The sequence below is a fragment of the Palaemon carinicauda genome, chromosome 45, assembly GCF_036898095.1.
Source record: "Palaemon carinicauda isolate YSFRI2023 chromosome 45, ASM3689809v2, whole genome shotgun sequence".
In the NCBI taxonomy this organism is placed as follows: domain Eukaryota; kingdom Metazoa; phylum Arthropoda; class Malacostraca; order Decapoda; family Palaemonidae; genus Palaemon; species Palaemon carinicauda.
In genome coordinates this window covers 20,940,618-20,965,691 of record NC_090769.1, presented here as the reverse complement: position 1 = coordinate 20,965,691, position 25,074 = coordinate 20,940,618, and the positions used below count along the sequence as shown (strand labels likewise).

General features: G+C 40.7%; 1 protein-coding gene across 1 annotated transcript in view; it reads left to right on the top strand.

Annotated features, from left to right (window-relative positions):
* Nucleotides 1–25,074, top strand: part of LOC137634838 (titin-like) — an 81,706-nt gene that overhangs the window by 23,703 nt on the left and 32,929 nt on the right. The window contains exons 6-14 of the mRNA XM_068367390.1: nucleotides 366–731; nucleotides 1,234–1,428; nucleotides 2,585–2,773; nucleotides 3,519–3,608; nucleotides 4,389–4,499; nucleotides 4,848–5,006; nucleotides 5,580–5,885; nucleotides 6,326–6,598; nucleotides 7,070–24,388. Of these exons, the coding sequence (XP_068223491.1) occupies nucleotides 366–731; nucleotides 1,234–1,428; nucleotides 2,585–2,773; nucleotides 3,519–3,608; nucleotides 4,389–4,499; nucleotides 4,848–5,006; nucleotides 5,580–5,885; nucleotides 6,326–6,598; nucleotides 7,070–24,388 (19,008 nt within the window). The remainder of the gene's footprint in view (nucleotides 1–365; nucleotides 732–1,233; nucleotides 1,429–2,584; nucleotides 2,774–3,518; nucleotides 3,609–4,388; nucleotides 4,500–4,847; nucleotides 5,007–5,579; nucleotides 5,886–6,325; nucleotides 6,599–7,069; nucleotides 24,389–25,074) is intronic.

The window sequence follows — 25,074 nt, the reverse complement described above, 5'->3', positions numbered from 1 at the left end:
ACACAATTTTGCCAAAATTGAAAACTTATGACACTGAGGGTAAGGTTTAACAGAAGAGAATACATTACCAATAGTTTTTTCTTGGTTTGAACATTCAATAAATGATTTTTGACAAAATTTAGGCTATGCACGCTGTACTTTTAAACTAGATTTCTTACATCTATGCCTACAAGCTATTTTTATAAATGTTCTGCTTACTCTTTTCCTCTAAGCATTAGCTGCAAGTTTTTCTTTCTAGAACCAGATCTTTCAATCATATCTGATATGTTTAATTATGTCTTATTTTTTTCTTTTAAATGTTAGAATTCTTCTTATAGAGTATATACAATAAGACATATTTTATTAAATTGTATTTATATCAACAGCTGAAGACTCGCAGCCATCTCCTCGCGATGAAGGAGACTCTTTACCTGCAGAGGAACCAATCTCCCCAAGACGTAAAGTTTCCGCCGAAGTACCAGCAGTGGAGGCTGCTGTACCAGAACCAGCTGAAGAGCCTAGAGAACGTACCAAGTCTCGGTTCGGTCGAAGAACTTACAGAGACCTGAGTCCTGAGACGATAGACACTCGAGATTCACCCAGGTCGCGAAAGAGCGATGATGAGTTGAGCTCCCCGAGAGAGCCTAAGAGGGAGATCAAATCGGAGGAACCAAAGAAGTACGAATCTCCATCAAAACCGAGGGAAACTCCCAAGCCAAACAGATTCCAGCCTGTGACTTCTAAACCAGCAAGTACGTTTCTCTGAACTACCTATAGTGCTGTAGTCTAGGGTAGTACCAGAGCCACTGTATTATGGTCTTCCACTGTCTTGGGTTGTGTTATAAACTGTGTGCTATGGTTATCCAGTGTCTTGGGATAGAATTCACTCAGGCACACTACTCTATCACTTTCCTTATTTCTTTTACTCAATGGGCTATTTTCCTTGTTCAGCCTCCTGCTTTTTCAAATATGCTTGTAGCCTAGCTAGTAATAAAAATAAAGTACTCTCATCTCTCTGTGGGCTCGATCATTGAATGTCTGCACAAAAATTGAAATACTTGCCATACTAGAATATTTGATATTGGGACACTTGGTTCAAATAAGTCAATTATTTCTTTGGGCTTGATCATTGCATGTAGAAAATTAAAATAGCTGTCATGCTACATTATGATATTGGTGCACTCAGCTCAAATAAGGCAATAATTTCTTTCCTACAAAACTCGGACCTCTAATAACTCTCTTTACCATTATCAGCTCCCTCCAACGAGCCCTATGTTGAACCTCTGAGATACCAAAAGAAGCAGGGTGGCAGCACTCCCTCCAAATCGCCAGCAGCCCAGTCTGATGTTGATAAGATAGTCAGTGCCTACGGTCTCGGTCCCACAGACGACAATGGAATGCCACTCTTTGGTTTGAGGGCTCTGAAGAAGAGGTCTCCAGCAGCACCTTGTGAGTTTGTAAACAGCTGTTTTTGGTTGAAGAGTTGGTGTTTTCAGTAAGATTGGATTTTAAACTTGCAAGAAAGATACTGAGCTTGAAGGCTACTAAGTTTTTGTTATTACAGTGAACCCTCGTTTATCGTGGTAGATAGGTTCCAGACGCGGCCGCGATAGGTGAAAATCCGCGAAGTAGTGACACCATATTTACCTATTTATTCAACATGTATATTCAGACTTTTAAAACCTTCCCTTGTACGTAGTACTGTTAACAAACTACCCTTTAATGTACAGAACACTTAATGCATGTACTACAGTACCCTAAACTAAAACAGGCACAAATATTAAAGGCAATTTTATATCATGTGTTTCCTAAACACGCTAAAAAGCACGATAAAAAATGGCAACCAATGTTTTGTTTACATTTATCTCTGATCATAATGAAGAAACAAACTGGAGGTAGAGCTTTGCTTATTACCCAGACATATTTCCCATACTATTCCCTTAGAACTACATCACCTCTTCCTACTTTAGATATATATATATATATATATATATATATATATATATATATATATATATATATATATATATATATATATATATATATATATATAGGCCTATATATATATATATATATATATATATATATATATATGTATATATATATATATATATATATATATGTGTGTGTATATATATATATATATATATATATATATATATATATATATATATATATATGTATACACATATACATACCTACATATATACATACATACATATATACATAAATATATGCATACATATATATATATATATATATATATATATATATATATATATATATATGTTACTGTATATATATGGGTTATGGAAAAAATCCGCGAAGTGGTGAATACGCGATGGTCGAACCGCGAAGTAGCGAGGGTTCACTGTATTGAAATGAAATTTTAAACTTGCAAGAAAGTTACTGAGCTTGAAGACTACCAAGTTTTGTTATTATTGAAATGAAATTTTAAACTTGGTACAATTTCAAAGTATTTTGTGAAAGGTTACTTACAGCTTTTGGTATGTGAATAAAAATAAAACTACTTTTCAGCTAATAGAAGAGCACCTTCCCCTTAAAACCTTTAGTGATATTTACTCACGAATCTTTATTCCTAAAGCTGAAAGTGTCCCCAAAGAGGAGGAGAAACCAGCTTCCTCTGTCACTGGGACGTCGGAACCAGACGCGCCTGCTGATCAAGCATTTGAGCCAACAGATGCCTCCGGATTACCCATATTTGGTCTCAGAGCATTGAAGAAGGCCACTTCTTCTGTTAATGCTACAGAAAAGGCAATTGAACGATCAGAAGGTAAGCTGAATCTCTCTCTCTCCCCTAACCTAACCTAACCTAGCCTCTCTCTTTCACCTAACCTATCCTCTCACGTAACCTAAACTAATCTCTCTCTCTCTCTCTCTCTCTCTCTCTCTCTCTCTCTCTCTCTCTCTCTCTCTCTCTCTCTCTCTCTCTCTCTCTCTCTCTCTCAAATGTTTCATGACATTTTTCTATAATAGGTGAGAGTTGCATCATGTACAACCTTCTTATAAATTTGCTTATGAAAATGTGGTGGATGTTATCATTAAAGCAGGATAAAAGCTCGTAAAATGAGAACATTCTGATAATTTGCTATATGCTGAATTAAATATGCTATAAAAGTGTTGAATATTTGGTATATATATATAGTAAAATCTTTGATAATCTAGGTAAAGCGTAATAAATCTAAAGAATGCATTAAAACTTTGATAAATAAAAGTAGTATGTAGAAATGGTAAAGAGAGACTAAAACAAAATTGCCAAAGTCCATGAACAAATCTTAATCCCTGAAAAGGCCCAGAACATGTATACTCAATTTTTTTTAATGAGGCGCATTTGCACTGACTCGCAGCGGTGCCCTTTCAGCTCAGAAAAGTTTCCTGCTATCTGATTGGTTAGAATGATCTTGTCCAACCAATCAGCTAGCAGGAAACTTTTCCGAGCTAAAATGGCACCCCTGCGAGTCTGTAAACCTACCTCAATAAAAAGAATTGACTATAGTTGGTATGTGTTTTCCTTTCAGTTCAAGAAACACGCGAGACTGCTTCCTCCTCTGTTGTCGAGAGTAGCCGCTTAGTATCTGGCATAGTATCTCAGAGACAGACTCACGCTAGTAAGTAGTTTCGGGTAGTTGTAGATATGTAGTTGTGGGGCTTTTCCTTTGTGGGATTTAATTAGAACTTGCTTATCCACTACCTTACTAACAAGATGTCATTGTAGGCATTATTGTGAGTGACATAGCACTAAAAACTGTACACTTTTATGTAAGATGTTTATTTCATAATGTTTCTTAACCTGTATTTTGTGTGTTGTTTGTTCTGTGGGATAGAGTAGATGTGACATTTCGTGGTGCACTTAATGTTGAATGCCTGTTGGAGATTAAATTATAATCATAATGGGAATATAATTTAGTAAATTAGTAGCCATGTTTGTGACTGAATTATTCTAAAGCTCAGTAGTTTAGGACCTCTTAAATTGTCGTGGATTAATTGTTTACCACACGCAGGAAATCTGTGAAGTTACGACCCATTAGACGCAACCATTAGACGCATTGATGTTCTTTTTCTGAAACAGAGTCGTCTAATTTTGAGAATGACACTTCTACTCTACCTTGTGATTTGTGGACCTTTAAGAATATTTAATATATATATGTTGCCTCCTCACCTCTAAAATATTGATGCGTTGAGTAAAGCAACTGAAATTTATGCCAAGTTAATGAGTAGCATACAACACCTCCACAAACGTACTTTTAAAACTTAAGGCATCTAATAAAAATTGCTTTTGGCTTTTTTAAATGATATCCCACGCCCAAAATGAGAGACTGTAGCTTTTAATCTGAAAGGTTTGGAACACATAGGCAATGTTTAATGTAAACCAATGCTACACACACCAGCTGAACTGGTCAGTTCGGAGTCCCCCCGAGAATATGGGTGTTTGGAAGTGGAAGAACCCCAAGAGGTGGAGAGCGACCAAGAGGCTCAACCCCTTGAACCCTATTATGAAGGTAATGACACTAACTCCAGTAGTACTGATTTAAGATGATGATTGATTAATTGATTTAACTGGCATCACAAGTACTCATAAGACTGACATCTTTTAATGCTTGAGGATAATTGAATATTAATCTAGTAAGCTAGTAAGACAATACCACTTGGCCTAATGGCTTACTGCCATCTTCTTGAACAAGATGGGAATACTGTAACTATGCCCCGATTAACACAGTGCGAGAAATACTGTTTCTTTGTTTATGTGAATATCCCTTGGATGTTACTGATGAAAAAAAAAAATTTGCATGTGGATATGATGAAGGGCATTTTATTCTATTCTATATATCCAATGTCAACACGTACAGAGGAGACCTCTCCGGGTCTAGTGAGAAGCCTCCGAGACTCTTTTAAGAGGAGGGAAACATCCGAAGATTTACATACGTCTCCAGGCAAGGCTGAAGATGAGGTCATCCTTAAGAGATCACAGCCACTAAGAGACATTTTAAAGCTGCATGAAGCTAAAGGTAAAAATCCTCTTCTTACAAAAACATCCATCTGTTCTAACCACCAGAAATGGCCCTTGGATACTATTACTGATATGTTCTCTTCGTCTGTCAGTCGATACCACCCTCGGCACCAACCTCTGCATTTCCACACTCAGTCTATCTCTCTGCACCTGATATGAATTTTTTATGTTTTTTGTCATTTCCTGTTGTGTTGCTAACTGCTGTTAAATGTTGGCTAAAGCATGAAAAAAATCTCCTTTTTTTAAAGAGAAAATTCATAGTTTGAATTTAGAAGAGTTATAGGCTGTTTAGTGTAGCTAATTTAGCAGCATTCTGTTCACTAAAGTTCATACTGTTAATTGCTGAAATCACTGTACAGGTATGTTTACTTGTCCTGCACTGTACATGTATATGCTGCATAAAGAACCTTAATAATAGATGCAATTTCTAATAAACTTGCTGTATAGTGTTTAGTAAGTGTAGCTGATGTCTGTCTTGATAGAAATCCAGATGATTAGTTTTCGCTAAGTTACTCAGTAATCGGGAGGAATACAGGCTTTGTTAAAATATAATGAATTTCTGCACTATCAGTACAAGAGCCAGCCACAGTCGAGGAGTCCCCACGTCTCAAACCCAAACAGAGACTACGGGAGAACTTCGAAGCGCCTGAGAGACAAGATAGCCGCATACATAAAACTTGGGACATGGAGAGTGATTTGAGCACAAGATCCCTGGACATGAAGAACATCATTGCCCGCCATGAAACCATAACTTCAGAGGCCTCACCAAAGCCAGAGAAGAAGTTGACCGGGATCCTGAAGAAGACCTCAAGTACAAATCTACTTGGCACTGAAAAAATTTCTAGCCTTTCCTCTACTACTGAGAAAAGTTCTCATGGTAAGCTTAACTTTTCAAATTCACCTTACAAAAACTTTTTGTAGGTAACTACGCTATTTGAAAGATTTTCTGTAACAGAAAAGTTCTCATGGTAAGCTTAACTTTTCAAATTCACCATACAAATACTTTTTGTAGGTAACTACACTATTTGAAAGATTTTCTGTAACTGAGAAAAGTTCATAAGCTTAAACAAATCTTTTTGTAGGTAACTACACTATTTGAAAGATTTTGCAATACACATTGCATGTTGATAAGATATTCATTTAAACGACTATATACAGCAAAAATGTTTTTCACTTTAAAGGTCGCTGGTGTACACCAGAAGCGAGTGAAAGAGCGCTCTTGGCCGAACAATGGGCCAGTCGCTGAACATATAAACTCTAAATCAGCAACCCAATTGCTTTAAGCTTACGGAATATTGTTTTATCTTTTCTGTACAGAAACCACTACCAAATCCTCCATATCTGAACACGTAAACACAGCTGATGATATTCTTGAGACACTGACTGAAGACCAGATCACTCAGCTTTCCAAGGAGTTTGATCTTCGTGCTCAAGATGATGGAGTGATCAAGACCGAGGAGTCAATGGAAGAATTAACTGGAGGGTATCGTGTCTCCTCTAGAACTTCTGGTGCATATCCCGATGGTGCTAAATTCGAGAGGAAAACTTCATACACCGAAATTAAGCTTCAACAGCCTAACAGGGAGGAACGTAAGTGATGCAAAGAACAACTGTTTTTGTCTTGGTTATGTGGTATGCATTGTATTGTTCACCAGGTCCAGAGAGACCCCAAAGTAACATGTGATGACTGTTTATCCATTGCCTTACATTTCTGTTATCTAACATTATTGCATGTCACAAACTTGATATATTGCACTTTAGAATGTATCTGTAATGATTTTAAGCCTCTAATGTACGAGTCATACAGATATATAGATTCATGTGTGAATTTAGTATTGATGGGAAGTATGCATATCACAAAATCATCTGTTTGTGTTTGATTCCATTTGTTGTAGTGTACTGCATGTAGATGAAGTTTGACTCTTTGTAAATAGTTTTCATGTAGTTGTGCCCTCCCAGACAGTGAGATTCCTTGTTTGCTAATACCTCTTCCAGTTTTAATTTCAAACAAGGTAAGTATACTCTAACTCCATAAATCATCCCTGATTTGTTGACTCTCAGGTACCAGTGATCATGAACAGCTTGACTCTGACAAGAAAAAAGATATAATTGACTCCTTTGACGCCAAAACTTACCAGTCTGTGACAAAGAACGTAAATTCTAGGGTAGATGAGTCTGTTATTGAGAGTGTTATTCAGTCCGTAAAACAAAAAGATGTTGAGAGCATCAAGCGTACTTTTGAGGTCGGCTCAAAAGAAACAGAACCCGTTTATAGATTAGGTAAACTTAACAGAGGGGAAACTGGTAGGAAGCCGGAGACAGTCTCTGATTCTGCGGTAGGTTCTCAACGGCTACCAAAGGATAAGGGAGTTAGTGAAAAGGTGACAGTAAAGAAAATAGGGGATGAAGAAGTGCCAAAATTACTTTCAAAGAAACCTGGGGAAGAAAAGGTCAGATATCCTAGGAGTGATCCTGAAGTGTCACAACCTAGTGATAAAGGAAAGTCTCAACCAAAAAAGCCAACTGATAGGCCTGAACCTCCAAGAAAGCCTTCAGTTAAAACACCTGGTAAGACTCATGAAGTTGGTGAAAAACCAGAGGAAAGAGACAGCTCAATCCGTACCGAACGGAGGTATCATGGCACTGATGATGAAGCAGAAGAATTGATTGCTAATCTGGAAACTCATATATCTAATTTTAAGAAGGAAGTATATGAAACTTCTGTTAAAGAAAGTAGGTCTGTAACGTCGTCATCTGCAACATCATATTTTGCGACTTCTGATCAGATTCAAACTTCAGAAAAGAAGTCGTACGTAGGAGTCAAGAAAGCAGAAGTTGATGAAACCAGAGAACAGGTGAAGCCAAAGGAACCTGTTAGTAAAGGAAGTAAAAGACGGGATCCAGTAGTAGAGGAACCAAAATCTCCAAGAAATAAGACCGGAAAGCAGGGTGAACCTCCAGTTGGTGTTGGAAGAAAAGTTGAGAAATCTAGCAGAGATAAACCAAGTTTGAAGAAAGAGAAACCTAATAAATTGGATGATGGTAAAGAGGATATGACAGAAAAGCCTTCTTTGAAAAAGCCAGAGGATCCTACTGAGGAGACAAAGCCCAAAAGAGAGTGTCCCGGAAGAGCGAAGTATAAGGAACTGGAAGAATTTGGTAAAATGATGAAGGACCATGCCAGAACGGAAGAAGAGAAATACACTGTTTCAGAAAGCTTAAGTAAATCAAACCTTACCCAAACAACTAAGGTCTCATCCGTTAGCAGTGTTACAGCAAGATTAGAGGAAAAAGTAATGGCCAGCCGCCAGACAGATGTAACGAGATTGTCAGTAGAACAACAAAAGAATCGGGGCAAACTTGACAAAGAGCAAGAGCCAAAGAAGAAAATGCCAGATAAACTTGCAGAACCAGAGCTAAGGAAGGACATAACTGATGAAGAACCTGAACCTTTAGAAACTCGAAAGACCTCTATTGAAGAACTTACAATCAGTAGTCCTGTAGACATAACAACTGATAGGCTGAGTGATGAGCCAGAGCCTTGTGAAGAACCGAAGAGCAAAAGGAAAAGCGTAACCAGGCCTAGGAGCGAAATTGAGCCAGAAAAGCAAAGGCTGTTTGACTCTAGTGAAGAACCAGTGCCCAAAACGAGAAGTGAGGAAAAACCTATGAAAGAAAGCCCTGTTAAGAGGACTGGTGAGCCAGAGCCCAGGACAAAGATATTAGATGACCATGAGAAAGTTCCAAGTCTTGGAAAGAGAACACCATCCAAAAGAGAAGACAAGCCTGAGTCTAGAAAGAAGAGCCCCCACAAGCCTGAAGAAACAAAACCCACAAAGACACCAGGTACATTGGATGAAAAACCATTAGCAGGGAAGAAGAGTCCAGATAGGTCTCCCAAAGAGCCTAAGACAAGAGGAGATGTTGCCAAACTTCCAAAGAAACCTGAAGTCGTGAAGGGCTCTATAAAGCATGATGATGAGCCTGAAACAAGAAAAGTTAGTCCACGTAAGCCTGATGAAGAGTCCAGAAAGAGTCCTCGTAGCAGTGGAAAAGCAAAACCAAATAAGGAAAGTCCATCTAGACATAGTGAAGGGACAGAGCCCAAGAGCAGTCCATGTAAGGAAAAGGTTGAACCAAAGAAGAAGGCACCTATTGAAAGTAAAAATCAGAAACCACACGAACCCAAGTCTGAAAAGATTTTAGGTGTACCTGGTAATGTGGAGGATGGTCAGCTTAAGGACAAGAGACCTGATGAATTAATACCCAAAAAGAAGAGACCTGGAAATCGTGGTGATAAACCTGACTCGGAGAAAGTTCGAGAAAAACCGGATGAAATCAAGCAGAAACCTCTGGATAAACTTGAGGACACACCTGAAAGGGGTAGGAGAAGGTTGTTTAGGGATGATGACGATTCTGAACCAAGGGAAAAACCAAATCTAGCTGAGAAAAGTCCTGTTAAGGCCTGGAAAGAAATAGAACCAGAAGAATGCTTGGGTATGCCTGATGAAAAGTCTGAGCCTAAAAAGGCTTTATCTAGCCCTAGTAAAGAGAAAGAACCGAAGAAGTCCCCAACCAGACATGACAGTAAGCCTGAACTGATTGATAAGGATCCCCGTAGGCATGATGAAGAACTAGAACCTGTAGAGAAAATTACTCTTGTGGATGAACATGAAACAGAACCCATAAAGAGTGGTTTAAGTAGGCTTAATGAACCAAAATTCCCAGAAAAAATCCCTATCAAGGACTCCGAGAAACAAGACCCAAAAGAGGTTACATTGAATAGATCTACAGAAGATTTGGAACCACGGAGGACTTTGGATATGCCTTATGAAGATCCAAAGGGACAATCAGAAAGGCCTGAGGAACCTGATGAAGAACCAAAAAGTATTAAGAGAACACTCTCGCCCCGTGAAGAACCCGTGGGAACCAGAAAAAAGAGCGTCGAGAGGATTGGCGAAGAACCAAAAGATAAAAAAATCAGTCCCCTTAAATCTCTTGAAGAGCCCACCGACAAAAGTGTCAGTTCAGAACCCAGAAGAAAGATTTCAGTTTTGTCTGACGAAGAGCCAGAAACTTCAGAACCTGATAAGAAACATCCTGTTAGGGCTAATGAAGAGGTTGAACCAGAAGAGAGAAGTCCAATCAAATCCAAAGTAATTTCAGAACCAAGGAAGCTGCTGAAGCAAGTTCCAGTTAAATCTGAGGATGAGCCTGAATCGTTGAAGAAACGTCCAGACAGGCCAGGGGAAACCTCTGAACCAGAAGCAAAGAGTCCTTCCAGGAATGATGAAAACTCCAAACAAAGAAATGAAAGTCCAGTTAGGTCTGGCAATGAGCTTAAACCAAGGAAGAAGAGTCCAATTAAGCCCACTGAAGACTCCAAACCAAGAAAGAAAAGTCCAGTCAGACCTGATGAAGATTCCAAACCAAGAAAGAAAAGTCCAGTCAGACCTGATGAAGATTCCAAACCAAGAAAGAAAAGTCCAGTCAGAGCTGATGAAGATTCCAAACCAAGAAAGAAAAGTCCAGTCAGACCTGATGAAGATTCCAAACCAAGAAAGAAAAGTCCAGTCAGAGCTGATGAAGATTCCAAACCAAGAAAGAAAAGTCCAGTCAGACCTGATGAAGATTCCAAACAAAGAAAGAAAAGTCCAGTCAGACCTGATGAAGATTCCAAACAAAGAAAGAAAAGCCCAGTCAGAACTGATGAAGATTCCAAACCAAGAAAGACGAGCCCAGACAGACCTGATGAGTCTAATCTGAGTAAGAAGAGTCCAGTCAAACTTGGTGAAGAGCATGAACCCAGAAAGAAGACTCCAGTCAGACCTGATGAAGAGCATGAACCCAGAAAGAAGACTCCAGTCAGACCTGATGAAGAGCATGAACCCAGAAAGAAGACTCCAGTCAGACCTGATGAAGAGCATGAACCCAGAAAGAAGACTCCAGTCAGACCTGATGAAGAGCATGAACCCAGAAAGAAGACTCCAGTCAGACCTGATGAAGAGCAAAAACCAAGAAAAGAGAGTCGGGTTAAACCACGTGAAACATCAGATCCAAGAAGGAAAAGTCCAGTCAGATCTGATGATGAGCGTGAACCCAGAAAGAAGACTTCAGTCAGTCCTGATGATGAGCATAAACCAAGAAAAGAGAGTCTGGTTAAACCAGATGAAACATCAGATCCAAGAAGGAAAAGTCCAGTCAGATCTGATGATGAGCGTGAACCCAGAAAGAAGACTTCAGTCAGACCTGATGATGAGCATAAACCAAGAAAAGAGAGTCTGGTTAAACCACGTGAAACATCAGATCCAAGAAGGAAAAGTCCAGTCAGATCTGATGATGAGCATGAACCCAGAAAGAAGACTTCAGTCAGACCTGATGATGAGCATAAACCAAGAAAAGAGAGTCTGGTTAAACCACGTGAAACATCAGATCCAAGAAGGAAAAGTCCAGTCAGATCTGATGATGAGCATGAACCCAGAAAGAAGACTTCAGTCAGACCTGATGAAGAGCATAAACCAAGAAAAGAGAGTCTGGTTAAACCACGTGAAACATCAGATCCAAGAAGGAAAAGTCCAGTCAGATCTGACGAGGAGCATGAACCAAGGAAGAAGACTTCAGTCAGACCTGATGATGAGCATAAACCAAGAAAAGAGAGTCTGGTTAAACCACGTGAAACATCAGATCCAAGAAGGAAAAGTCCAGTCAGATCTGACGAGGAGCGTGAACCAAGAAAGAAGACTTCAGTCAGACCTGATGATGAGCATAAACCAAGAAAAGAGAGTCTGGTTAAACCACGTGAAACATCAGATCCAAGAAGGAAAAGTCCAGTCAGATCTGATGATGAGCGTGAACCCAGAAAGAAGACTTCAGTCAGACCTGATGATGAGCATAAACCAAGAAAGGAGAGTCTGGTTAAACCACGTGAAACATCAGATCCAAGAAGGAAAAGTCCAGTCAGACCTGATGATGAGCATGAACCCAGAAAGAAGACTCCAGTCAGACCTGATGAAGAGCATGAACCAAGAAAGAAGACTTCAGTCAGACCTGATGATGAGCATAAACCAAGAAAAGAGAGTCTGGTTAAACCACGTGAAACATCAGATCCAAGAAGGAAAAGTCCAGTCAGACCTGATGATGAGCATGAACCCAGAAAGAAGACTCCAGTCAGACCTGATGAAGAGCATGAACCAAGAAAGAAGACTTCAGTCAGACCTGATGATGAGCATAAACCAAGAAAAGAGAGTCTGGTTAAACCACGTGAAACATCAGATCCAAGAAGGAAAAGTCCAGTCAGACCTGATGATGAGCATGAACCCAGAAAGAAGACTCCAGTCAGACCTGATGAAGAGCATGAACCAAGAAAGAAGACTTCAGTCAGACCTGATGATGAGCATAAACCAAGAAAAGAGAGTCTGGTTAAACCACGTGAAACATCAGATCCAAGAAGGAAAAGTCCAGTCAGATCTGACGAGGAGCGTGAACCAAGAAAGAAGACTTCAGTCAGACCTGATGATGAGCATAAACCAAGAAAAGAGAGTCTGGTTAAACCACGTGAAACATCAGATCCAAGAAGGAAAAGTCCAGTCAGATCTGACGAGGAGCATGAACCCAGAAAGAAGACTCCAGTCAGACCTGATGAAGAGCATGAACCCAGAAAGAAGACGTCAGTCAGACCTGATGAAGAGCATAAACCAAGAAAAGAGAGTCTGGTTAAACCACGTGAAACATCAGATCCAAGAAGGAAAAGTCCAGTCAGACCTGATGATGAGCATGAACCCAGAAAGAAGACTCCAGTCAGACCTGATGAAGAGCATGAACCAAGAAAGAAGACTTCAGTCAGACCTGATGATGAGCATAAACCAAGAAAAGAGAGTCTGGTTAAACCACGTGAAACATCAGATCCAAGAAGGAAAAGTCCAATCAGATCTGATGATGAGCGTGAACCCAGAAAGAAGACTTCAGTCAGACCTGATGATGAGCATAAACCAAGAAAGGAGAGTCTGGTTAAACCACGTGAAACATCAGATCCAAGAAGGAAAAGTCCAGTCAGATCTGACGAGGAGCGTGAACCAAGAAAGAAGACTTCAGTCAGACCTGATGATGAGCATAAACCAAGAAAAGAGAGTCTGGTTAAACCACGTGAAACATCAGATCCAAGAAGGAAAAGTCCAGTCAGATATGATGATGAGCGTGAACCCAGAAAGAAGACTTCAGTCAGACCTGATGATGAGCATAAACCAAGAAAAGAGAGTCTGGTTAAACCACGTGAAACATCAGATCCAAGAAGGAAAAGTCCAGTCAGATCTGATGATGAGCATGAACCCAGAAAGAAGACTTCAGTCAGACCTGATGATGAGCATAAACCAAGAAAAGAGAGTCTGGTTAAACCACGTGAAACATCAGATCCAAGAAGGAAAAGTCCAGTCAGATCTGATGATGAGCGTGAACCCAGAAAGAAGACTTCAGTCAGACCTGATGATGAGCATAAACCAAGAAAGGAGAGTCTGGTTAAACCACGTGAAACATCAGATCCAAGAAGGAAAAGTCCAGTCGGATCTGATGATGAGCGTGAACCCAGAAAGAAGACTTCAGTCAGACCTGATGATGAGCATAAACCAAGAAAGGAGAGTCTGGTTAAACCACGTGAAACATCAGATCCAAGAAGGAAAAGTCCAGTCAGATCTGATGATGAGCGTGAACCCAGAAAGAAGACTTCAGTCAGACCTGATGATGAGCATAAACCAAGAAAGGAGAGTCTGGTTAAACCACGTGAAACATCAGATCCAAGAAGGAAAAGTCCAGTCAGATCTGATGATGAGCGTGAACCCAGAAAGAAGACTTCAGTCAGACCTGATGATGAGCATAAACCAAGAAAAGAGAGTCTGGTTAAACCACGTGAAACATCAGATCCAAGAAGGAAAAGTCCAGTCAGATCTGATGATGAGCGTGAACCCAGAAAGAAGACTTCAGTCAGACCTGATGATGAGCATAAACCAAGAAAAGAGAGTCTGGTTAAACCACGTGAAACATCAGATCCAAGAAGGAAAAGTCCAGTCAGATCTGATGATGAGCATGAACCCAGAAAGAAGACTTCAGTCAGACCTGATGATGAGCATAAACCAAGAAAAGAGAGTCTGGTTAAACCACGTGAAACATCAGATCCAAGAAGGAAAAGTCTAGTCAGATCTGACGAGGAGCATGAACCAAGGAAGAAGAGTCCAGTCAGACCTGATGAAGGGGATAAACCAAGAAAAGAGAGTCTAGTTAAACCAGATGAAACATCAAAACCTAGAAAGAAAAGTCCAATCAGATCTGATGAGGAGTTTGAACCAAGAAAGAAGAGTCCAGTAAGACCTGATGAAGAGTCTAATTTGAGTAAGATGAGTCCGGTCAAGCTTGATGAAGAGGATGAACCAGGAAAGGTGACTCAATTTCGACCTGATGAGTCCAAACCTAGTAAAGAGAGTCTGGTTAAGCCAGGTGAAACATCAAAACTGAGGAGGCAGAGTCCTGTTAGGTCTGATGAAGAGTCGGAAACAAGAAAGGAGATCTCAATGAGGCCAGAGAAAGATTCCAAACCAGGAAAGAAGAGTCCAGTCAAGCCACAAGAAACATCTAGACCAAGAAAGGAAAGTCCACTCAGGTCTGGTGAAATTTCTGAGCCTAAAAAGAGGAAACAAGTTCTGTCAGATGAAACTTCTAAACCGAGAGAAGAACGTCCAGTTAAATCTGATGAGGAGTCAAGGCCAAGAAAGAAGAGTCCAGTTAGGTCAGGTGATACTTCTGAACCGAGAAAGAAGAGTACAGTCAAGTCTGTGGAAGAGCCTGAACCAAGAAAGAGCCCTGTACGGTCCAGAGAGAAGCCAGACCCAAGAAAGAAAAGTACGTTAGGAACTGAGGAAGACGTTAAACCTAAAAGAACGAACACCGGCAAGACTGATCAGCCAAAACCAAGAAAGAAAGATCCTCTTACTTCTGAAGCACAAGAACCCAAAAATTCATATCCTGTATCACCCAGTGAACAGCCAGAAACCACAAAGAAAGGTTTAACAAAAACTTCTAAAGTGACTGAACCTAAGAAAAAGGTTCTTACCAAATTAGACGAACCAGAAACTAAAAAGAGAAGTCCGGTCATTGCTGAAAATGATCGTGAAATACAAAGTAAAAGAGTAATACCACAAGGTAAAACCCCATCTGAAGTTAATAGGGAACCAGGTGTGGAAGAACCGGAGGTTGATAAGGTTAAACCAGTTCAGCCTGTTGAAAAGGATTTCCTTAGTGTACATAAAACTGAAGTTTGTAATGTCAAGAGGGAAGCACACTTCAGTAGCACATCAGTTCAGAAGACTTCACATCATATTGATTATGTAAGCTCCGTGGAAAGAGCTGAAGATATACTGATAGCTGAAGGAGTAACAGAAGTAGCTTCGCAGGACATTCGTGTTGATGACATTACTTCCGAAACAACAATTCGTGAGGGAAGAACAGTTCTTTTAAAAGAGACAAATGCTAAATTTATCCATGCTGACTCTGAAGAGTTATTGGGAGAGGAAACTTATTACATAAGTGAAGACTATACTAGTGACACGAGTTCAGGAGAATCCTCTTCGAGTGATTCTGAATCATCCGAGAGCAGTAAAGACAAAGATAAGATCAAAAGAAAAGGCAAAAAGACCACAAAAGAAAGTAAGAGTACAAAAGTCAAAACGCAGTCTACCAGGAAAAGAAAAAGTAAAGTTGTTGTTAACAAAGAGTCTAGGATTGACTCGCATAAAGAAGTTTTAGAATCAAGTGAATTCTCCGAAAGAATAGTAAAGACAGTGTTGGAAACAGCAGATCTAAAAGAGAAAACATTTGTTGATGAAGAAAGACCAGAAACACCATTGCACAAGTTAAGTAAACCAAGTGAAAACTTGAAAGATTCAGATACGAGAGCAGCTAAATTAGGCAAAGAACCAGTGAAGGACAAAGATAGACCTTTGAAGTCTAAAGATGCATCACAAGTAAGCAGAAAACCAACAAAAACAAAGGAAATCGATGCCAAATCTAGAAAATATCCTAAACCAGAGAAATCCACAGACACACATGATGAACCGTCATTAAAAAGGCCTTCCAAGCAGCCAGAGATATTAGAATCAACCAAAACAGTTGATGATTCGAAACCTAGAGGAAACAAGTCTGCTAAATTGCCTAGTAAATCTAGTAAACAAGAAGTATCTCCTGTTTCTGAAGTTAAGTCAAGTGATAGACCCAGTAAAGAGTCAGATATATGCTTAAAGAAACCTTCCGAGAACATTGATGACTTGACTGATAAGAAGCGTAAATCAGAAAAGCCTACTGATGGGACCAGAACAAAAGATAAACCAAATAAAAAAGCCGGATTGCCCAAGAAACCGGAGGAACCTTCTAAACATGAAAAGAAGCCTGTCAGAGGAAAACCAGATGATAGACCTGTGACCAAAAAGGTCAGTTCAGATGTTCCTGACCCAACCAGTAAATTACAGGATATTACCAAACCAGAAGTTGATGCTACCAAACCTTTGCATAAAGACATTGATCCTCTAGATGCCACACTTGCTAAGGAAAGACCTCTCAAAACAACAGAACATGAACCAATAGATGATATTTCAGGCCTTGATATTACACCTGGTAGAGAAATAAAGGAAGAAATAATTGCTGACAACTTACAGGTAGAGGCAATTGTACCCAATGATAAATTGGATGAAAAGGTACCCGAGGTTCTACTTCGTGAAAAAATTCCTGATCGTGAGCCAAGTGAGGATACTTTAGTTGAAGATTCTGATAGAATAAAAACTGTTCTTTCTTCTGAACCTGATAGAGAAGTGCCTCACAGGAAGAAATCAGGCATTCCAGTACCAGAACCAGTTGATCAGCCACTCTTCAAGGATACACAAAAGACAACAGTCGGTAAACCAAGTCAGATTCCTGTGCCCATAACTGGAATTCAAGAACCAGGAATTCTTGAAGGTGTCGAGAAGCCTGGGAAAAATATTCCAAGTGGTGATACACCATTTGAAGATTCTGAATTTGCAGAAAACCTGGAAGATAAAGACACCAAGATAAGACCACTAGATGATTCTGGTTTTCCAGCTGAAGTGAAGCCCCAAAAACCTCATGATAAAGAACCTTCAACCAGAAAAGTAAGTGACCATGTAAGGGAGATTGAAGAAGCAATTAGGAGAAAAGAAATACCTGTGAGGAAAATAAGCAGTCCTGTCAAGGAATCAGACACCACAAAAGATCTTTCTGAGCCTTTAGAAAGTGAAGAAGACCCCCTTCATCGAGTAAGAAAACCTGATGAGGAAAAGGAAAGCCCTGAAAGGTTACCCGAAGACAAAAGAGCCAAAGCTCCTAGAGACCGCCAAATTCCTGTACGTAAAGTTAGTATACCAGCACGAAAGGATGCTATGGCTCCTGGTCTTATTCCAGGTGTTTTCGACCAGAGCCATGAATTCTTCCCAGAAGAAAGGGTATTGACTGGTGACAGAAGCGGTGAGCCTTGTGATAGGGAGGATGAGCCTGTTGCTCGGAAGTTAAGCAAACCTGGTAAAGAAGATGTATCATCCATACCACAGGATGAAAAATTTGTTGGTAAGAAAACAAGTAAAACCGGGGAAAAGTATGATGAGCCATTTGAAAAAGAAGTTGGTAAGCCTGCTATGGGAGTAGAGCCGGTAAGGAAACTGAGCAGACCTGATAAACCAGGGATAGAAGAGGAATCTGAATCACCTGTGGAAAAGGTGGTTGAGCCTGTAAGGAAAGTGAGTAGGCCAGAAAAAACAGACAGAAGGGAAGATTCTGAGTCACCCATTGGCAAGCCTGTTAGGAAAGTTAGCAAGCCAGATAAACCAGAGAGAGATGATTCAGAGAGACCTGTTGGGAAAGTTGTTGAGCCTGGTAGGAAAGTTAGCAGGCCAGATAAACCAGGAAAACAGGAAGATTCAGAGTCACCTATTGGAAAGGTGGTTGAGCCTGTTAGGAAAGTTAGCAAGCCAGATAAACCAGGAAGACAGGAAGATAAAGAGTCGCCTATTGGAAAAGTGGGTGAGCCTGTTAGGAAAGTGAGCAGGCCAGATAGACCAGGAAGAGAAGAAGATTCAGAGTCACCCATTGAAAAAGTGGTTGAGCCTGTTAAGAAAGCGAGTAGGCCAGATAAACCAGGAAGACAGGAAGATACAGAGTCGCCTATTGGAAAAGTGGGTGAGCCTGTTAGGAAAGTGAGTAGGCCAGATAAACCAGGAAGAGGAGAAGATCCAGAGTCACCCATTGAAAAAGTGGTTGAGCCTGTTAGGAAACCGAGCAGGCCAGATAGACCAGGAAGACAGGAAGATTCAGAGTCACCTGTTGGAAAAGTGGTTGAGCCTGTTAGGAAAGTTAGCAAGCCAGATAAACCAGAGAGAGATGATTCAGAGAGACCTGTTGGGAAAGTTGTTGAGCCTGGTAGGAAAGTTAGCAGGCCAGATAAACCAGGAAGACAGGAAGATACAGAATCACCTATTGGAAAAGTGGGTGAGCCTCTTAGGAAAGTGAGCAGGCCAGATAAACCAGGAAGACAGGAAGATATGGAGTCGCCTATTGGAAAAGTGGGTGAGCCTGTTAGGAAAGTGAGTAGGCCAGATAAACCAGGAAGAGAAGAAGATTCAGAGTCACCCATTGAAAAAGAGGTTGAGTCTCTTAGGAAAGCGAGCAGGCCAGATAAACCAGGAAGACAGGAAGATTCAGAGTCGCCTATTGGAAAAGTTGTTGAGCCTGTTAGGAAAGTTAGCAAGCCAGATAAACCAGAGAGAGATGATTCAGAGACACCAGTTGAAAAAGTTGTTGAGCCTATTAGGAAAGTTAGCAAGCCAGATAAACCAGGAAGATGGGAAGATATAGAGTCGCCTATTGGAAAAGTGGGTGAGCCTGTTAGGAAAGTGAGCAGGCCAGATAAACCAGAAAGAGAAGAAGATTCAGAGTCACCTATTGGAAAAGTGGTTGAGCCTGTTAGAAAAGCGAGCAAGCCAGATAAACCAGGAAGACAGGAAGATTCAGAGTCGCCTATTGGAAAAGTGGTTGAGCCTGTTAGGAAAGTTAGCAAGCCAGATAAACCAGGAAGACAGGAAGATAAAGAGTCGCCTATTGGAAAAGTGGGTGAGCCTGTTAGGAAAGTGAGCAGGCCAGATAGACCAGGAAGAGAAGAAGATTCAGAGTCACCCATTGAAAAAGTGGTTGAGCCTGTTAGGAAAGCGAGCAGGCCAGATAAACCAGGAAGACAGGAAGATTCAGAGTCGCCTATTGGAAAAGTTGTTGAGCCTGTTAGGAAAGTTAGCAAGCCAGATAAACCAGAGAGAGATGATTCAAAGACGCCAGTTGGAAAAGTTGTTGAGCCTGTTAAGAAAGTTAGCAAGCCAGATAAACCAGGAAGACAAGAAGATACAGAGTCACCTATTGGAAAAGTGGGTGAGCCTGCTAGGAAAGTGAGCAGGCCAGATAAACCAGAAAGAGAAGAAGATTCAGAGTCACCCATTGGAAAAGTTGTTGAGCCTGTTAGGAAAGCGAGCAGGCCAGATAAACCAGGAAGACAGGAAGATTCAGAGTCGCCTATTGGAAAAGTGGTTGAGCCTGTTAGGAAAGTTAGCAAGCCAGATAAACCAGAGAGAGATGATTCAGAGACACCGGTTGGAAAAGTGGTTGAACCCGTTAGGAAAGTTAGCAAGCCAGATAAACCAGGAAGACAAGAAGATACAGATTCACCTATTGGAAAAGTGGGTGAGGCTGTTAGGAAAGTGAGCAGGCCAGATAAACCAGGAAGAGAAGAAGATTCAGAGTCACCCATTGGAAAAGTGGGTGAGCCTGTTAGGAAAGCAAGCAGGCCAGATAAACCAGGAAGACAGGAAGATTCAGAGTCGCCTATTGGAAAAGTGGTTGAGCCTGTAAGGAAAGTGAGCAAGCCTGATAAACCAGAAAGAGAAGCAGATTCAGAGGTACCCATTGGAAAAGTGGTTGAGCCTGTTAGGAAAGCAAGCAGGCCAGATAAACCAGAGAGATATGATTCAGAGACACCAGTTGGAAAAGTGGTTGAGCCTGATAGGAAAGTTAGCAGGCCAGATAAGCCAGGAAGACAAGAAGATTCAGAGTCACCTATTGGAAAAGTTGTTGGGCCTGTTAGGAAAGTTAGCAGGCCAGATAAACCAGAGAGAGATGATTCAGAGGCACCTATTGGAAAAGTTGTTGAACCTGTTAGGAAAGTTAGCAAGCCAGATAAACCAGGAAGACAGGAAGATACTGAGTCACCTATTGGAAAAGTGGGTGAGCCTGTTAGGAAAGTTAGCAGGCCAGGTAAACCAGAGAGAGATGATTCAGAAACACCTGGTGTAAGAGTAGATGAGCCCATCAGGAAAATTAGTAGACCAGATAAACCTGAAGTAAGGGAAGATTTTGAATCGCCAATTTCAAAATTGGTAGATCCAGTTAGGAAAGTGAGCAGATCAGATAAACCAGAGAGAATGGAAGATTTTGAGTCGCCTATAGCAGAGAAGGTAGAACCAGTTAGGAAAGTGAGTAAACCAGAGAGTGTGGAAGATTTTGAGTCACCCATTGCAGAAGGGGTAGAGCCAGTTAGGAAAATTAGCAGACCAGATGAACCAGAGAGAAAGGAAGATTATGAGTCACCCATTGCGGAAGGGATAAAGCCAGTCAGGAAAGTGAGCAGACCAGATGAGCCAGAGAGAAGAGAAGATTATGAGTCACCCATTGCAAAAAGGACGGAGCCTGTTAGGAAAGGCAGAAGACCAGATAAACCAGGGAGAAGGGAAGATTTTGAGTCACCTGTTACAAAAGGGGTAGAACCAGTTAGGAAAGTGAGAAAACCAGGTAAACTAGAGCGAGGAGAAGACTTTGAGCCTCACACTTCAAAAGGATTGGAGCCAGGGAGGAGAGCAATTAAACCAGAGAGTCGTGAAAGAATTACTTCCCCTGCTGCTAAGGAACCACAACCAGTTAAGAAAGCAGAAGAACCTGTCACCAAGAAGACAAGTAAACCTGACAGGGAGAGAGATGTGAAAGTTACAAAGAAGGTGACTAAACCAAGTGAAGAAGAGCCTAAAGCTCCCACTAAGAAGAAAGTACAACCTACTGGTAAAATAGGTAAACCAGGCAAAACTGAAGTGCCTCAAGAGATTCGCAAAATAGGCCAAGGAAGGGTTAAGCCAGTTGTCACGAGAACTAGCAAACCTGAAAAAGAGGAAGAATCAACTCCTGCTTCCAAAATATGTGAGCCTACCAAGGGCCAGAAAGAACCAGTGGTCCAAAGAAAAGGAAAGCCAGAAGAAAGACCTGATAAACCGTTGTCAATAACGGCAAGTGAACCCAGAGAAGAAGAAGAACCTTCTGACAAGAAACTTGGTATTCCTGAAGAAGAAACAGCAACACCACTTGCCAGCAAAAGTAAACCAGTTGATGATGAAGTTTCTCTGTACAGAAAAGTAAGCAAGCCTGATACTGAAAGTGAACCACATGTCACAGAAACAACTGAATTAGAGAAACCTCATGAATATTTAAAACCTGAGGAAAAGGACCTTGAACAGCCATTTAAGAAATCACCTCTCCCTGAAGATACAGAATCATTCCCCACTGAAAGTGTAATGAGACCTGATGAAGATGAAGAGCCTAATCTTTTACCTCACAAAGATGAAGAAAAGCCTTCGGATCCAAAGGAGGAGGACCATGGGGAAGAAGACAAGAAATCGGTTAGAAGAAAGAGAAAACCAGATAATGCTAAAGATGTTAAACTTGGTGAGCCTGATAAAGAGCACAGAAGAACAGTCGATAAAACCAATAAAAAACGTGAACCAGTAACAAGCAAGAAACCCCAAAATGATAAAGAGGGGAAGAAACCAGTAAAGAAAGAAATCATACCTGATTCACCCAAACATTCTGTAAAGAAAATGACAATAGTTTCAAAAGAAAGGGTTACTGAACCAAGGAAGCCGGAATCAAGAAAATCCCGTAGGTCTCCTCAAGATCTATCTCCAAAGGTAATTGCTCCAGGTAAGAGAGAACCTTTGTCTAAACCCAGAGGAACTATTAAGCAAGACGCACCTAAACAAGACCACAGAGAACAAAAACCAGAAAGAAAGCATATTAAACCAAAGGAAAGGGAGCCAAAGGTTGAAGATACAGGTCTTAAAAAGGATACAAAACCAAAACGAATTGGTGAAACAGATGTTGACAGTGGCAGTGACATGCCTCGAAGAAGAGAATATAGTAGAAGATCCCCATTTTCTGTGAAAAGTAATACTCCTGAACCTGAAGACATGAAAGCCCGTACAAGGAGAGTTTCTAAACCAAGAAAGGCATCACTGGATCATAATTATCATATGCAGAGAGATTCAGATGATAATGCTGGCACAAGAACACACAGCATGCAGTCCCTATCAGGAGTATCAACAACCAGTTCTGTACCTAGTTACATGCGACCGCGGGGAGAAACTTGCAGTTGTCGTCGTCATACCCCAGAGAGGGATATTTATGAAATAGAAGAATCACTCCGGAATTCTTACCAATATACTAGGTGTACAAAGAAGATTACTAAACCACCAGTATCATATGACTATTCGTATACTGTCTCTCCAGATGGTGGTGGTGGCGGTGGGGGAACATATTCAATTTACTTTGGTCCAAAAACTAAGCCACATCCAAAAGATCAAGACCGGCCGCATTCTACTGAAATGTCAGATACTTGGCCATTATCCGAAGAAGTGCTCAGAGAAACTGATAGTCCCAATGCTCATGATACGACAGTCAAACCAGGAATACCTACAGAAAGCCCTCGAGTACATGATTCTCCATACTATAGTGATAGGCCTGGTGGATTACCCTTGGGCGAGGATTCATACCCTTCAGACCATCTCTCAAAAACTTTGCATTCCCCTGATTCCACATCCTTGTACCCTGTAGATTACACTAGTACCAGTACTGACCCTAATGGTAGACCAGGAAGGGCTCCCCTTACTGATCGTACTCCTGAGTTGACACGAACTGAAAGATACTATCCTGAGACAGAAGTGTCAAGAGATCCTTCTGATCATTATGACACATTCTCTCAAGATTCTGATGTCTATTATAGAAATAGAGAAAGAATAGAAAAACTTCATCCAGAAGCAGAGGGAATGAGAGGCCTTCCAGAATATGATCCTAGAGAAATGGGCAGAAGTTCTTTAGAACCTGAAACTCGATATACGGACACCGACAGAAGTCGAGAGTACTCCCCTGATTTTGAAACTACTAGGAGACATCCAGATGATGACCATCGGCCATTCGATCCCAGAGAGGTAGTGCACCATACACATGATTCAGACATTCAAAGTAGAAATAGACCCGATGCTTACATTCATCCTTCTCACAGGAGGACCCAACAAGATTACTATAGTGAAACTGATGAAAAAAGAGAACGTGAATATGATCAAGTAAGTGAATCACATTATATCCGTGATATGAGTGAAAAAAGACAGGCAAGTGAGACAGTTAGACATTCAGGTATGCAGTATGATAGAGAATCTCATGAAGGTGGTCATGGTTATTATCCAAGGCACATATCTGACAAGCCAGAAGATAGTGACAAAGGTTTTGATCATCACCTTTATGAAAAAGACATTGTTGATGACAGGACAGTTGTCTCGTCTATTTCAAGAGGCACTGATGAACATGAAGACGAATCACACATACATCATGACAAAACCACTAGTAGTTTAGGTACAGCAGATTTTAATAAACATCCATCACATTCACAAACTTTTGAGCCGACTGAAATTAGTATCCATCAAAATGAGAGGTTCGAGAGACAAGATCTAGAGGCCGGTGAGAATAAAGATTCTTCTCAATACATTAAACACAGACTGAATACAGAAACACTTCGAGATGATAGAGGAAGAGCGGCAGAATACTCCGTCCATCATACATATGAAACACAGCCCAGTGCTATCACTACCAGACTGACACTTGACACACATGGAAGTGACTCCAATGTGGATTATAACAGACTGATTAAAAGTGGGCAATATGTAAGTGAAGACGGTACAACCTGGAGGGTTATATCTGAGAAACAACCAGCCACCAGCATCACAAGGGGTGATTATATGGTACACAAACGTGACGGCACTGGTAACATAGAGGTAGGCAGTGGACATCTAGTTACTGACAGGACAAATACATCCCTTGACGGAGGCTGTTTGCGCGACCCTCCCGCCGGTTACGTCAGACACGAACAGGATGGAGATGGGTCTAGGCGTGTGATAGGTGGTCGTGAAAGCCATCTGACTTCTGGCAGCTGGGAGAAGAAGGCGACACAGCAGCAGCAGCAAACTGAAAGTAAGCACTGTAAGTGGAATGCACTTGGTGCAGCTGGAGATGATACTGCTGATATAACGCTCTTCAAACCAACAGCTTTTTGCGCAGTTATTAATCTATTCTCTAACACTGCCTTCAAAGTCTGTCTTTCATGAGAGAGAAAGGAAAACAAACGAAGGAACCATGACAACATTGAAAATTATCTCCTCAACAGACTTTCTTTTCAACAGGAACATTTTTCATCCAGTCATTAACTTTCAGATGAAATTTACTTTGGAGTCTAAGGTAACCAATGGATGACACTTATTCCATCTGAGGCTTAAAATTTACTAATGGAAGGTAGGTCAACATTAGTGCCATAAGTACCTTTAGACTTAAACTTTTGACCTCCGATCTCGTACTCCAGGACTACATATTTATGTACTGCACTGTTAATTTTAAGACAACCATTTTTGCTTATATTGCCTTTATTGCTGATTTTTTTTGTCAATTGATAACATTCCAGATATTATGTGGACATTTCTCATAGCCAGCAGCTTTTCCTCTGCAACACACTTTGTTTCAGATATTTGGCATTTGTCATTATGATAGGCCTGGATTTTTTTTTTTTTTTTTTAATGTCTTTGTAGGCGAGGGTTCGCGATGTTCTGTGTATGGGTATATGTGTTAGGGGGGAATTAACCCTAAGCTAAAACTATCAGACACCCTTAGTGATC